At 43.9% G+C, this 16,739-nt stretch overlaps 1 protein-coding gene across 1 annotated transcript in view; it reads right to left on the minus strand.

Moving 5' to 3' along the window:
• Positions 1-817: 817 nt before the first annotated feature.
• The window catches only part of LAMB4 (laminin subunit beta 4), a gene marked incomplete at both ends in the record, with an annotated part of 184,994 nt that continues 169,072 nt past the window's right edge, over positions 818-16,739 (minus strand). The window contains one exon of the mRNA XM_082256455.1: positions 818-957. Within this exon, the coding sequence (XP_082112581.1) occupies positions 818-957 (140 nt within the window). The remainder of the gene's footprint in view (positions 958-16,739) is intronic.

The raw sequence follows: 16,739 nt of genomic DNA on the forward strand, positions 1-16,739 counted from the left end.
ATTTTCGTCCGACGACCGATCTGCCTATTTTCGGCTTGTTAGTATGATGCTTCCGACAACCAACTCCGACTTTTCGGCCGAAAAAAATCTGGTGTGCAGACTATAAAATTTTGTTGGCCGTCAACATAACGGCCGATTTTCGTTCAGTCAGTACAGATTTCGACAGGGAAAAATCTGATGAGCAAGTCTGGGCAGGCTCAGTGAAGAAAGAACACAAAGAAAGCAAACCAACACATGACATCACTTCTGAAGTAGAATTTTGTTGGGCGAGAAAATTCGTGTGCAGTCTAGGCACATTCCAACCAACAAAACACAACTCTGGACAAAAGACGGACGATCAGTCGGCTGATAATCATTGCGTGTGTACGGGGCTTCAGTCTCATGGGGTACTGAAATTTCAAAGTATGACATACATGACAACACTTTTTTTAAAATCTTTACAAGATAATCAGATGGCAACAATGGAGGTTGTGTAGCCAGAGAATAAAGCACATCTCTAGATGTCTAACATTGCAGAAAAAAAGTGTTCCACTGTGCATTTAGAATTGGAATAAATACAAACACTTCCCAAGGTAGAGTATCAATGCATGAAGGCATCTAAATTTGGGTAATGGGCTGCAGTTGTGGGATATGAAATGAAGCGGAAGTTGTTTCAAGTGTTACAGTGGTATCTCACAGGCAACCCATTGCATAAATAAATGATATAAATAAACATGTTAACAAGTAAAAAGTTTAACATTTTGAAAAACTTTATTGAACAACAATCATATCGAGCACATCACTAAAAAGTGCAATCTATCTATTAATTCAGTAATATCTACTCTCTACATGTAGCATGTCTGTTTTCTTCTGTGAGGATGTAATCTTTTAGTTCTATGGCTTTCTTCTCTAGCTCTAGCAGTTGATTAGCCTTTTCTTCATTTATCTTGTTCAAGTCATCAATCCTTTCTTCTAAATCTGTAAAGTCAATGTTGTACAGAAAAATTGTTATATAAAAACAATAAATATTCTTACTGAACAGCCTTCAAAGCAGTTAAAATTTGCTATATAATAGGGAACTGCTTAGGGTTTTCCTAAGCGGTATCCTGAAATGCTCCTGAAAAGTACCAGTACACTTCCTGGTATGTGAGTGTGCCTAGGTCAGGGCCATCTTTAAGGCGGGTAAAAAAGGGCAGCTGCTCCATGCCCAGTCCTTTTTTTGGGGCCCAAAGCGGCTGTCCCTTGAGCCTGCCATGGGCGTAATATTATAGGTTGCTTCTAGCTACAGTTGCCTGTGCGCTTTCCCCTCCCACCACTGCACGGGCCACTATGGGTCTCGGGTCAGTTGTGCTATGACAGAGGAAAGGCATCACTAGCCAATTTCCTGTGTGCTGTCAACACAGTCGCCCCCCTCTTCCTGTCAGCAGCAAGCTCTTTCTAATCGCTGCTCACTATTCCCCCTTCCTCCGGGTAAGCAGAACGAGCAGATAAACAGAAGAGATTAAAGGGGCATGATGGGACATGTAGTCTCAAGGAACAGACTGTTCATGGCAGTCCATGGGACCTGAACTAACCCCTGTTTTTAAAGGAGGAGGAGGGAACAAGATTTGCCTAGACTTAGAGGGAGGAACATGTGGTACAGTTCCTCCCCAGTGAGAGACTGAGCAGCTGAAAAAAACCCCAAGCAATTACTATGTGGGGGAGCCGACAAGAGTGAGAGGATGTGTTCCTGAGCCCCTGCAAGGATTTGGACCTTGCTGCACTGTCTACTGTAAGCAACCAATTAGTGAGCCGAAATGATGTGCTGTAACCTCTATTGACCAATAAGTAAGTAGTAATGATGCACAGAAACCTATAGCAACCAATTAGTGAGCAGTAATGATGTGCAGTAGCTTCTAGCAACCAATCAGTGAGCGAAATGATGTGCAGTAACCACTAGCAACCAGTCAGTGAGCAATAATAATGTACAGTAACTTCTAGCAACCAATCAGTAAGCAGTAATGATATGCAGTAATCTCTAGCAACCAAACAACAAGTGGTAAGGATGCGCAGTAACTTCTAGCAACCAGTCATTGAGTGGTAATGATATGTTGTATACTGTGTCTCTGCTGTAGTAATCTGATTTTGAGTCTAGCTGCTCTCAGAACAGGTGGAGAGTGAAATTGCATGGTGGGGGGCCAGTGGGGGGCTGTACAATAATAAAGATGGCCCTGGCCTAGGTATAATAAGAGTTGGAATTAATTTGGTGATGTCACTGTGCTCCTTGCTAGAGAGAAATCTCTGCTTGAGAACCTGAATTGTCTTGCTTTGTTTAATTTGTACTGTAGCACCCTCCTAGATAGGTGCTAGGATTAGTTAGGTTTATTGCTGGCTCACTGTGTTCAGTTGAGCTGTGTATGTTTTTGTTAGGTAAAGTTAGCTTTCACCACTGTAACTGGTGTGGTTGTGATTATTGTGTTAGGAAAAATTTAGTTGAGCTCACTGCAACCTGTGCAGCTGATTAATTAGGTCAGTTCAGTGTTCTCAGCTGCTGCTAGTCTGTTTACTCCCTCTGCTTTCCAGAGAGCTGTGAGAATTCTCTGGAACATACAATAGGTGTGAATTTATGCAGATGACAATATGAATATTTATGCAGCCCTGGCCAATCCCAGGAAGCAGGGCCCTGAAGGCTGCTGAGTAACTGCATAAATACTCTGAGACTCTGGGCTTCTAGGTCTTTTTCTGCAGCGGATCAGTCCAGCTTGGAGGGCTGCTGAACTCCAGGGCAGTGCTGCCATGTGCATGCTGTTTGTAAGGCCTCAGGCGGGCGACTTGTGGGCTTGGATGCTGAAACTACAGAGGGCGGACTGAGGTGCTGTCTGCTGAAGATCTGGTCCAGTACCACCGGAGAAAAGTGTTGCTTGGAACCAACTGTCCCTGGACATTTTGTGAGTATAGACTGCTGTAAGAGATATTAGAGACATTTGGGCTGCTGCCACCCCTTTTGTGTGTTTGCTAAACGAGACATCGGCTGGTGTCCTGAAGAGCTTAGTTATCTAATTCCTTGTGAAGGGACTATGCTCTTATTGCTCTAAAGAAAGAAGCCTGCTTTTAACTGCTTCTACTACAAGCCAAGTCTACAGATTGCTATATTCAAGGACTTCTGCTTCAGCTATATAGAAAGGAGATCAACTTCTCAACTTGTTCATAGTTTCTGTTTTTGGAGTATCCCATTCAGTTCCCTAAACCCTACCCAAGTTCTCCAAATATAAAAACAAAAGCAACACCCCTAGATTGGTTATTTAGGAAAAGTGTGTCTGAGATTGTGTGCCTGGCTGTGGAGCGTTCAACTAGGGAAGAACCTGGGCAAAATTCAGGTGGATCCTACGGGAGTAAGCGCTGCACATTGATTCTGTGGATCTGTGATTTTTGCCCCTCTCTTGCTGAGTTTTGAACATTTCCCGACCAGTCATCAGGGGGCCACTCTGACATGAGGAATCAAAACCCTGCTCCTCCACCAAGATGGCCATTTCCACACAGAGCCAGAGTGCAGAACAAGATATGGTAAGTCACCGGGGGAAAAGTAAAGCTGCATAAACTCAAGGCAATGCCTGTGATTAGTATAATGCCCTCTGCTTGCCTTTTCGAGCACAGCCTTCACAGTTTATGTCTACTTTAAAGGAAACCTGTACAGAGAGACATGGATAAAATCCTTCTAAACATTCTAATTGCCTGAATGTCATGCTGCATCAATGGCTTTTATACTTTTGAGTAGTGACAAGGAACAAAAATGTAGTTCGGGAATGTCAGAAAGAAGCAAGAGCTCCAAATCTAAATGACTGTTACAGAGAAGTGATTCCAAAAGTACCAATGTTATTGGAACAGCATGGTGGCCAGACATAGTATTTCCAGAAAGATTGGTCACCAATCATACCATGCACAGTTTCATACTATAAGCATCCTTTAAACACAGGGATTGCCCATTGATGTACGTTGGAATAGATTATAGTTTTGCTAGATACATCGTATGTCAAATTGTTTCCTGTTTTTTTGATGAGTACCAAAGATAAATACCTTTTAGATTTGCAATGCATTACTTTGTGAAAGGTCCCACAGCCTCCTGGGAAATGTGGCGTATCCCAGTAAGCTAAGGTAGAGGAGGGGGTTGGGCAAGGGATGACATCCTTGCTAAGGCGAGGACTGTGGAAGTGGAAGTGTATACTGATAAAAATTGGCCCTCCCCCCAAAAAACTGTATCTCTATTACAGGCTGGGGAGAATGATCCAAGGGGAATGAACCAGGGAGAAATCACTAAGTTCTGCTAAGAATAGCTGCTATTTTATGCTTTATGGAGAGAAAAACATTGGATAGTAATGTGGCCTGTTAACAACAACTTTATGCAGTTCATGTTGCTGGCTGTCCATTTGCCTTTTTTGATCTATTATATGTTTTTCTGGTACTCCTTCACCTTCCATAAAAAGATAATAGTAGTAATAAAAATAATAATATGACAATAAAAAATAAGGAAGGCAGAATTCAAAAAAGCATCTCCTTACCGTAACAAGAAACTATGGGTTCCAAATCAACCTAATTCTGGTAAAAAAAATCCACAATTCAGTGGAATAGTCATACTATAACCACTGACTTTTCACTCAAGTTAAATAAATAGAGTCATGATTACTGTTTTTCTTGTCCAGATATATTATGCTTGGTAATGGCAACAAATGTAATGTACTGTAAGTGCTGAGTGCACCATTATTTAATGCCATAGCTGTAAGAAATGCATGAGAACATCAAAAGCACAGAATGCACTATTTTACAGACTAAACTATCTCATTGTTTCAAGATAGCAGAAAATATACCCTTTGATGTCTGCTTTAACTGGGTTATGTTGTGTCTGTACATTTAGGAATATCTTAAGCCCCTAGACAGGAAAACCAGCAAGAAAGATTAAAGGCAGCCCTACACTGCACCAAGGTCTACAGAAAATTATTGAATGTTAGGATATTGCCTTTATACTTTTTTTTGTGTGTGTGGATAGATAGATAGATAGATAGATAGATAGATAGATAGATAGATAGATAGATAGATAGATAGATAGATAGATAGATAGATAGATAGATAGATAGATAGATAGATAGATAGATAGATAGATAGATAGATAGATAGATAGATAGATAGATAGATAGATAGATAGATAGATAGATAGATAGATAGATAGATACTTTTTGGTGGGGGAAGTTCACACCCCTCACTGGATGTTAAAAATCAACCTTCCTTGAGTGATTAGAATTATTTTTCTAAATTATTATTTTTATACAGTGTGTACATAATTTATCCAAAAATGTGGGGGTGGAAGGTGCGCTAAACTCTTGTGGGGGTATTCCCTAAAGGGATAAACCAAATGATGATGGAGTTATACAAGTGATAACTTATAATGAATCGTTAAATAGAACTGAACATAACGTGTCACAGTAAAAAATTGTGATAAACAAATAATGCAACAAAATGCAGATATAAAGACGAATGCAAAGTGAAGTGAATAGAGTCCAATCCAAACACACAAGGACTTTTGTTTGGATTGGACTCTATTCACTTCACTTTGCATTCGTCTTTATATCTGCATTTTGTTGCATTATTTGTTTATCACAATTTTTTACTGTGACACGTTATGTTCAGTTCTATTTAACTATTCACTATAAGTTATCACTTGTATAACTCCATCATCATTCGGTTTATCCCTTTAGGGAATACCCCCACAAGAGTTTAGCGCACCTTCCACCCCCACATTGTCATTACTTATTATTTTAGGTTGCAGCTTTACCACATTGTATCCAGCGCACTTTTTACACAACACAATTTATCCAAAAATGCCTTTTTGCTTCTACTTTTGCCAGAACATAAATACAAAGTCAACGACAGCAGAACATTATGATAATATCGAGAATAAAGATTTAGATAATTTGTTTTCCTGAAAAATCGGTGAGCAGGTATTGCTTAACCTACAAGTGTTCTGAAAATCTGGGAATTCCCTGCTGCTATAAACTGTGTTTAAACACATCATCTATATAATAATGCTGGCTCTTTCATGGGAAAATAATGGAATTTTTTTTACGAGATGGCAGTTATACCAATATAGTGTTGGTTTTACTAGTTCAGGATAATTAGCTTCACCACTTTCTTCTATTTTCATTAGACCTTGGCATTTGTCTCTACAGCCTAGGGCAAAGTATTACTGAAAACAAATCTCATTCTATTTCTGTAAACAGGATAGAGATGAGACAGAAAAGATAAGACATGCTCCTGAATATATATTCATAGAACAATCTAGCCATTTGCCCTCTTTATGGTCTGATGGTCATGTCTGGCTAAAGCTGGCCGTGTGTATACACATGCACTTATATTGCCATTTGAGGGTATCGGCAGAGAAAGTCTGTGAGCTCAATCTTGTCAATTGCTACAATCATTTTTTCACATATGTACACATCATGCAGATAAAGCAATGATCATTTAATGTCCATGGACAACTATAGCTGATTAACCGAAGGAGTGGAGAGTCTAAACACATAAAATTGTGTGAATATTTACTTCAGTTATCCAATATGTGCAGATGAAATAAGTAAACAGAAATTCGCTTTTCACATGGTTGGATAATTGAAGTGAGCATTCACAGAAGTTATTGTGTAAAGATTCTCAACGACTGTAGTAGATCAGTCTCCTAGTGTCAAGCATTAAGCATGTTCTTTGCATTTATCAATTTAGAAATATTAAAGAAATAAACTGTTCGCTCTACAAAGTGAAAGTTTACTTAGCTTGGTAAATAAGGTGAAGTTGTGTTCAATTCACTCATCCATTGTGCAAGAAAAACCTTCTATTTTTGATTTGTTTTTTCAATCTCTTTGCTTCCATTTGGGTAATAAAAGTGAACACTGCTTCAATTTATTTAGTAAGCTATGGCAACATGAATTCTGCATCTCATTTAGTAAATTACCCTAAATGAGTAAAGCGATTAAAGGTGAACCACAGGTAGGAACTTCATTGCATACTTACGTTGGTCAAGGATGGATGAATGTAAGTATACATACAGTACCTCATATCTGAGGAACTGATACCTGAGGCTGATATTCACTACTGTAGATGGTGCTACTACAGTGACCTGTGCAATCTTCCGTTCCTGTGCCAAGCTACTGCCCCACTGCACACAGACTACAGGGGTTCATTCCTTTAGCATCGCCATCATTCACAGAATGCCATATATTTTTTTATAAATGCAAGGCATTGATTAGTGGATAGGAGTGGAGAGGAGAGGGGATGACATCATAATCTCCCAGGAAATGCCCTGTATCCATTTAAAAATACAAGGTATTCAGTAAATGATGTCAGTGCCAAGCCAGTGACCCCATGTGGTCTATGTGCAGTGGGGCAGCTGATTGGCACAGGATGGTGGCAATCACTGTAGTAGCATCGACTACTACAGGGATTGTTGAGCTTTAAATATTTTTTTTCCTGTAAATAAAAAAGGGCTAATCACCTTCAAGGTATACAAATTTGATAACAGTTTTCATGTTCCATTTATCTAAAAAACTATGCCTGTCCGAAAAGATACACAAGGAAGCACAAGGAATTTTATTACAGTAGAAAATTGTACTCATATTTATTTTGTTGAAATTGTGTCATTTTTTTCACATTAACTAAAAGCTGGCTGTAGCATGTCAGGACATGTTCAGCAGTACTTGCTACCATGCGCACCCAGGACGCGCGAGGCACATCGCTATAGGCTGTATTGAGCGCCGAGAGCCTTGCCGGCTATTTAAATGCTGGCGTTGTGTGGTTGGGAGTCATGGCTGTGTCTCCTAGTGGTGCGCTTCCTTATGTCTCTTTCTTAATTTGTGTTGCTTGGTAACACATAAGCTGGCCCACGCGCGTGTCAGCGGACTTTGGATGTGTGACGTCATCCCGTTGGAAGTTTGGGGAACCTAAATAGGGCATCGGTTTATGCGTACACAGGAGGTTATACTTACCAGGGGGAAATGTAATGATTAGCACTGCCTATTTCAAGCCCATTATCAGGCATAATAACACTGACTTGTCAGTCCACACAGGACGGGCTGAGAGAAACATCTATGGTATAAGGTAAGCCTTGCACTATCTCTATATGCTAGGAAATGGAGGCACTTTTATGCCACATTCTTTTCATGTGGTTGTACCACATATAACTAGTTAATCATATTAGTTTACACTTCATATTTGACTTCATATATCTACCAGCAGACTGGCATTAACACTAAACAGGAAGAAATAAACATGTACCTGCAGTTTTTACCACATACATCCCTGTGTGTGTTGCCTGTCTTAGATACCAACGTATTGGGTATGTGATTCTCAATGTTGGATTACACATGGATGTTTTAAGACATTATATGTCGTTTCGATTCATACTCCTCCACTTTACATTTTTATTAACACCTTTCGTCTTGTTTCCGATGCCAGGTGGTTCCAGTGTCTACCGAGCAGCCTCTGCCCTGGTATTATTTAGTTTTTTCCACCTACTCCTTTTTTGTAAGTGGCCAGGGGTTTTGTTCATTTGTTTTTATGAGGTGACTGGTCAAGCCACAATGTAAGTATCATACCCTGAACCCACTCTTCTCTGTAGATACTGTCATATATATATATATATATATATATATATATTACTATGTATGTTGTTTAACCACTTAAGCCCCGGAAGATTTTACCCCCATTCCGACCAGGGGGTATTTTGCGATTCGGCACTGCGTGAATTTAACGCACAATTGCGCGGTCGTGCGACGCTGTACCTAAACGAATTTGACGTCCTTTTTTTCCCACAAACAGAGCTTTCTTTTGGTGGTATTTGATCACCTGTGCGATTTTTTGATCACGCGCTATAAACAAAAAAAGAGCGTCAATTTTGCAAAAATAGCAATATTTTTCACATTTTTTTATATGAAATTCCCCCCAAAAAAAATGTAAAAATCAAAATTTTTAAAAATTTTCGGCCAATTTGTTTTATGCTACCTATGTTTGGTAAAAAAAATCGCAAAAAGCGTATTTTGATTGGTTTGCGCAAAAGTTATCGCGTTTACTAACAAAGGGAAAGATTTTTGTCATTTTTGTTGTTTTTTTTTTTAACGCGTAATGGCGGCGATCTGCGATTTTTTTTGCGGTACTGCGACATTGCGGCGGACAGATCGGACCCTTGACTGACATTTTTGACACTTTTGGGGTTACCAGTGACATTTCTACAGTAATCAGTGCTATACATATGCACTGTTACTGTAAAAATACACTGGTAGTGAAGGGGTTAACTTTATTTGGAAGGGAGGGGCTGTGTGTGTCCCTAGGGGCGTGGTTTCTACTGTGATTGGCTGTGGCTCTAGCTGTAAGGACACTGATCAACGGATCTACATACCAGATCCGTTTTATCAGTGTCTTTGCAGCGAGGAGAATGACAGGCAGTTTGTTTACACAAGCTGCCTGACATTCTCCCTCTCCCCCGCCGATCGCCGAGTGACCGGCGGACATCGGGTCCGCTGGTCACACGCGCGGGGGGGTCCGTGACCACGCGGGAGCGGGAGCGCGCCCCCAGGGGCGCGCGCTCGCTCCCTAGACCCTCACAAGCAAGCAACGTAGCCCTACGTTAGTTTGCCTGTGAGGGGCTGACCGCCGACGTAGATAGTCGTGCGGCGGTCGGCAAGTGGTTAAGATGACACAAAAAAATTGTTATTATTTTTTTCAGACATTTCAGACCATATCAATATTTTCCTGAGGAAGGAGTCTCAGAACTCTGAAACGCTTATGCTGATCCATCCGGGTGGCGGACCTCCACTCAGTCAATATAAATGGAGTGCCCAAAGTTCCACTGAGCTTTCACACTGTTGAATTTCTTTTTCAACTTCTCTTTTGGCGAGTCCCTGTATGGCTTGGGGACAAACAGGAAATCCCAGAACATTTCATTGGCCCAGAAGCCTCAAAAATTTTCCACGATTCCCTTTCTAGGAGCATATGGATAATCATATCCATATTCAAGTGCCATCTTTTTCTGTAGCCACCTCTGCACCCGGGACAGCCGGGGAAGAGTTCTCCTGTTACCCCTCCCTGGTGGAGAAAATGGAGTGGACACTCGCTGGATCATACTTTCATAGGCTGCGTTCTGATCCTTTGCACTGACAATGTTTCCTGGAGGGGTGAAGTCTGGGATTCTCTCAACATAAGTATCACAAAACCCCAGTTTCTGAGCTAAATCCCCTCTCTCTAAGGCTTCCTTGGTCTCCTTATCAATGATGGAAAGATGGGGACCCGATGGGTACAAGGCCTGTTTCCTCCTCACCACTAGTGCTGGTGGGTGAGGCTGGGGTAGAAGCAGGCTTTTCAGGCTGCCAAATACCAATGGGGCGGATCCTGTCTTTACTGCGGGGGTGGATACGTCCTCCAGCCACCCTCCGGTCACTGGTGCGGGCATGTATCCCCTCCCTAGGGAGCTCTGCGACCGAGTCCCCCTAACACACATCGAATGCCCACTGGTTGCTGGCATGGCCTCCTGCTGCATCATCAGACGCAACATGCCCCTCCCGCCTCCGGACTCCCACGTAACATATAGCTTTTTGGGTCGGCCCTCGCTCTTTTATGCCTATAGCAGCAGATACCCACACTGCCCGCATTGGACCCACGCTTGCACCCTTAGCGTTACAGTGGCACACTGAGGACATACCGCTCCTGGGAACTCCCGGCCGCCTCCCGTACACAGCGCCAGTCCACCTTCAGGCACCATCCGGATGCCTGTATCCCAGACTAGGGATAGATTGGGCTGGTGGATCTGCTCCCGGGTCTGCCTGGCAGAGTCATCACCCATGGTGGCAGTGATAGCGAGTACACTCTTTGGATCTCTCACAAACGCCATGCTCCTACACGTGTCTCCCGCACAGCCACACCCAAAGGAGGGGGTATTAGTAGGGTCCCCTTGGTCACTCCTGATTGGCTGGATGTTCCCGCTATCTCCACCCTTTCGCCATGTTGGGCGATGACTCCTATTGCTAGGCAGGTCTGCATGTGGCACGCTTTCCCGTGCGGTGCTGTAACTCTTCCCCTGCCATGCTCCTTCACTTTAGCCCACAGGGAAGTAGCTGCTAAGCGGATCATGTCACTTGCCAGACATGCATCCACTCTTCTTAATTGCACTAGGGCCACAACTGCGCCTTCCTTCACTGAAGCCAGCTGTCCCTCCTTGCTTGGCAAGAGTAATATCCCGCTGTTGGTCGCACGGTCGATAGTTCTCTTCCTAGCCACACATGTGCAATTTTCATCTTCCATACTGTCTCTGAGGCTAGCCGCACTGCCTCTCCCGGCATGGCCGACTATGATCCTCACAGTATCGGTGCAATTACTATATAGAATAAATGTCCCACTGTCAAATGTACGGTCGACATCAGTCCATATAGCATGTACACACACCCGGCCCCTGGCACCTCTCTTCCCGTGCCCCCGGCCTCCATCTTCACTGTCCCCACTGGGACCACTGGCATCCTCTTCTCTGTCCCCACTGGGACCCCTGACGCCATCTTCACCATCCCCACTGAGACCTCTTCCTGTTAAGCAGTTGCATTTATGCACTTTCACACTTTTTCCCCCTGCTCTCCATTTTCTGACAGCAGAGTACATATCATAGTCCATCTCAAAGGTTCTCATTATATTGCAGGCTCTACTTAAACATTTGTGTTGCCAAAAGAACCTTCCATATAAACTTCTATCTTCATCCCACTCTCCCTGCCTCTCACAGATCTGGCCTCACACTTGGCTCGACACTTGAACAACAGTTCTGGGCACAAAAATGTACTTTTCCGACTTTTTCTTCTGCCGTTGCAAGGGGCAACTGGCCCAGTAACCAATGGCAAAATCCCGGACGAGCCCCCAAATGTAGCAGGTTTTCCAGGCATTGGGCCTGATATGGGTCTGCCATTGTTACCGGTAACACTTCCAACACATTTAAGTTGAATACTCCAGTGTGAGATTGGAGACAATGACCATTCCGGCATCTTTCGTTTGTTTTGTTTATTTTGTAATGGGGATGGGAGAAGGGAATGAGTGGGATACTCCTCTGGCTCAACTAGGTTTAACTAGGACTCCTTACAGAAAATGCCTGTTAGCGCTGTCTTTGACGCCAGCTGAATGCCGACCAACGCTTCCTGGTGCTTGAAGATACTGTTTTGCTGAACTGTGCTAGAACTTCGACTTTAACACTCTGGTTAACTCAGAAGATCCAGGAAGATCCAGGACTGTAATACACTTGACTCTTCACACTCTGTTTAGCTCAAAAGTCCGGTGAACAGCTCCCTCCAGCCCTTCACTGACTGAGGTAGCTACTTGTAACTGCTTGTGCTGCTGCAACTCTCAACACTATACACTGCACACTGCACGCTGTATACTTAACTCTTCAGGGCCCAACCGCTGGCGCCCCCTTTACACTTCAGGGTCCTCTAACTAGGCACCCCTTCTGACACTTCTGGGTCCTCTCACTAGGCACCCCCTCTGACATTTCAGAGTCCTCTCACTAGGCACCCCTTTACCGCTAGCTAGCTCCTGGATCTCAGGGACGTTTACTGGCGTGGTCCCCTTTAAGCTGGGCAGACCCCTAGGGGTAGTTCACAGTACTCACGAACTTGGAATGCTTTCCTGGAACTGAACCCCTCTTTCTCCGCTGGTCCTCGGCACACCGGATCCTCTCTGCAGCTCAGCTCAGAGACACCCGATCCTTCTGACAGGAGGAGAGACAGCCGTACTCTCCCTCCTGGTACTCTGCTTCCCACCAAAGACACTGCGTCATGCGCTCCCCTCAAACCTATACCCACTCCCAGAATCCTCTGCGGCAGAATCTGCCTTCTGGGGTAGATACAGGCCTGAATGTGCCTCTGATTGGGTTTCCTCCACTACCCAATGAGAATCCTCTCATAGAGCCAGTGGGGAGACTCCCCTCTTAGCAGCCACACCTGGGAGACATGACAGCCCAGCTGAAAATCATGGCCCTGCTGTTAGGCAGCCAAGGCCCACTATACTTTGCCCAGCACCTACCATGTAGGGTGCTACATGTCTATTATTATATAGTCATTGCCATGTTTTATAATTTTTTTTAACAAAATTTTACTCTATGATGTTATGCTGATATTGCAATGTGTTATTCTTTTTGTACCATCTTTTGACATTTTCTAATAAAAAAGTTTGTAAACAAAAAAAGAAAATCAGGGTTTTTTTTTACTTAACAAAAATTGTGTTTCTTTAATTTCATTAAGAGACATAGGATTTAGAGACAGTTGGGTTATACCGCTGCCTACAAGAGAACTTGGATGCTGGCAAACAAAAAAAAAAAAATGACCATACAAGCAATAACCCCTCCCACTCTGAGCATGCTTCAGGTTTTATAAAACAGCAGTACTAGGGGTAGATCATACACACAGAGGAGTGGGATTTGTTCCTCAATTAACACAAGAAACGGATTTTGCAATAAGCGCAAAAATCCTGCTTTCTTTCTTGTTTATTGAGGGACACAGGATCCAAAAACTGTTGGAATGTCCAACAGCAGTCCAACTAAGGGGTAGACTAGAGTAACAAAAGCAGGCACACATGACAAAACAATAAATCTGGGGCTGAATGCGACTAAAACACTGCCTGGAGTACCTTATGTTCAAAACTGGCATCATGTGAAGCCTAAAGATCCACTTGGTAAAACTTAGAGAACATGTGAACAGAGGACAAGGTGATAGCCTTGCAAACGTAGGAAACAGGTCAAATAAATGCCAACCACCCCAAACCTATTTCCAGCCTTTGCAGCAAGGAGCACATGGAAGGGCTAAACAGAAAAAACAAACAAAAATTCCCAGCTCACTCACTAGCTAGCCTGCAACAAAACCAAATTAACCCTGTCTAACAGTTCATGTTAAAAACAGGAAACAGTTGCATGATGGCAAAAAAGCCTAAGAAACACTCACAGATCTACATTACAGTAGAGTGCACTTTGACAGGAAATGGAGGAACCCAATCCTTAATGTGTTGGTAAAGGTATTACGATAAAAAAAACCTTCACTGTGCAGTAGCTCCCCCTTAGCCCCCCTAATACTTACCTGAGCTCATCTTTATCCAGCGATGTCGCAGGAATGTCTCAGCTGCCCGTAACTCCCCTCCTCATTCAAGGGGGCAGGGCCCGGTCACAACTCTGTGTCTGAATGAACACAGGGAGCTGTGACTCGTCTCAAGTGCCCCATAGCAAGCTGCTTGCTGTGGGGGCACTAAACAGGAGGGAGGGGCCAGAAGCACCAAAGTGGGACTTGAGAAGAGGAGGACACAGGCCAATATGTGTAAAACCACTGCACAAAACAGGTTAAATATAACATGCATGTTATTTAAGAAAAAAAAAAAACAAGACTTTACAATCACTTTAAGACCATAAGCTTAAACAATGATCTGTCTGCCGAGAAATGGTACAGAGAGAAGCTGGTTCCCCCCTATGGAGACCATCTGGAATAACAAGTCAGTAAAAAACTAGATCCAGATTTCGTTTTTTTTTTTTACCAGGCAACTAACACCCCACTCCCTGCCATCCTCATCCTTATCTTTATCACACCTGGCAACCCACTGATACCTTGCTAACACCCCACCCCCTGCCACCCTCATCCTCAACACACCTGGCAACCCACTGCAAACCTGTTAACACCCCACCGATATCATCTTCATCCTTATCTTCATCACATCTGGCAACCCTCTGACACCTTGCTAATGCCGAACCCCTATCCATCCTCATCCTCATCTTTATCACACCTGGCACTAATACCTTACTAACACCCCACCCCTGTCATCCTCATCTTCATCACACCTGGCAACTCACTGATACCTTGCTAACACCCCCTGTCATCCTCATTACACCTGGCAACCCACTGATACCTCACTAAAACCCCACCCCTGTCACCCTCCTCCTCATTTCCATCACACCTGGCAACCCACTGATACATTTCTAACACCCCACCCCCTGTCATCCTCATCACACCTGGCAACCCACTGATACCTCGCTAACACTCCACCCCCTGTCATCCTCATCTTCATAACACCTGACAACCCACTGATACCTTACTAACAACCCACCTCCTGTCATCCTCATCTTAATTACACCTGGCAACCCACTGATACCTTACTAACACCCCATCCCCTATCATCCTCATCTTCATTACACCTGGCAACCCACTGATACCTTGCTAATACACCACCCCCTGCCATCCTTAGCCTCATCTTCTTCACACCTGGCAACCCACTGATACCTTACTAACACCTCACCACCTATCATCCTCATCCTCATCACACCTGGCAGCCCACAGATACCTCACTAACACTGCACCCTCTGCCATCCTCCTCCTCATCTTCATCACACATTGCAATCCATTGATACCTTACTAACACCCCACCCCCTGTTATCCTCCTCATCACACTTGGCACCTCACTGCAACCTTGCTAACACCCCGCCCCCTGTCATCCTCATCCTCATCACACCTGGCACCCCACTGCAACCTTGAAAACACCCCACCCCCTGTCATCCTCATCTTCATCACATGTGGCACCCCACTGAAACCTTGCTAAAACCCCAACCACTGTCATCCTCATGTCCATTACACCTGACAACCCACTGATACCTTACTAACACCCCACCCCCTATCATCCTCATCCTCATCACACCTGGCATCCCACTGATACCTCACTAACACCCCACCCCCTGCCATCCTCCTCTTCATCTTCATCACACCTGGCAACACACTGATACCTTACTAACACCCCACCCCCTGTCATCCTCATCACATCTGGCAACCAACTGCAACTGTGCTAACATCCCACCCAATGTCATCCCTCTCTTCATCACACTTGGCACCCCACTGCAACCTTGCAAACATCCCACCCCCTGTCATCCTCATCCTCATCACACCTGGCACCCCACTGCAACCCTGAAAACACCCCACCCCCTGTCATCCTCATCACATCTGGCACCCCACTGAAACCTTGCTAAAAGCCCAACCACTGTCATCCTCATGTTCATCACATCTGGCACCCCACTGCAACTTTTATAACACCCCACCCCCTGTCATCCTCATCCTTATCACACCTGGCACCCCACTTCAACCTTGCTAACAACCTACCCCCTGTCAACCTCATCACACCTGGCATCCCACTGCAACCTTCCTAATACACTACCTCCTGTAATCCTCATCCCCCCTATAACCCACTGCCAGCTTCCAAACACCTGCATGAGAAAGCAGCTTATTCTGATGTTGAGAAGACAAGGGTCTCTTCCCCACAAATGTGTGGTGGTGGGTAACGTGGTTTGTGAAAGGGGGCATATTGAAATATGGAACACTATGTTAACAATAAAGATGCCTCCCCAGGTGAATGATCATGGATGTGTTACAAAATCCACAACAGTAAAACCAGTCTGTATATGCAGTAAAGCAAGCTTGTTATACCCCTTAATGTGGAACCTAAGAGGTAATCCTCTGCATTGTGTAAAAAGGCTGTTCGATCCTGTCTTCTCTGATCATCTCCTCCTTCCACAGACTCCAAAAAAATAACCTAATATTTACAAAGTCTTTAGAGTCAGGCTGCTCAGTTTAGTGTGTATTGCTAGAGAGTTTTTTTTTCTTGGGATGGTACATGTGATCAGCAAAGGGCCGATCAGCACTGTCCATACATGTTCAGACAGAGCATCAAGGGTCTTGAAGCCCGATAGGACAATTGTG

The sequence above is a fragment of the Pelophylax lessonae genome (assembly GCF_965119305.1).
Source record: "Pelophylax lessonae genome assembly, chromosome: 4".
Classification (NCBI taxonomy): domain Eukaryota; kingdom Metazoa; phylum Chordata; class Amphibia; order Anura; family Ranidae; genus Pelophylax; species Pelophylax lessonae.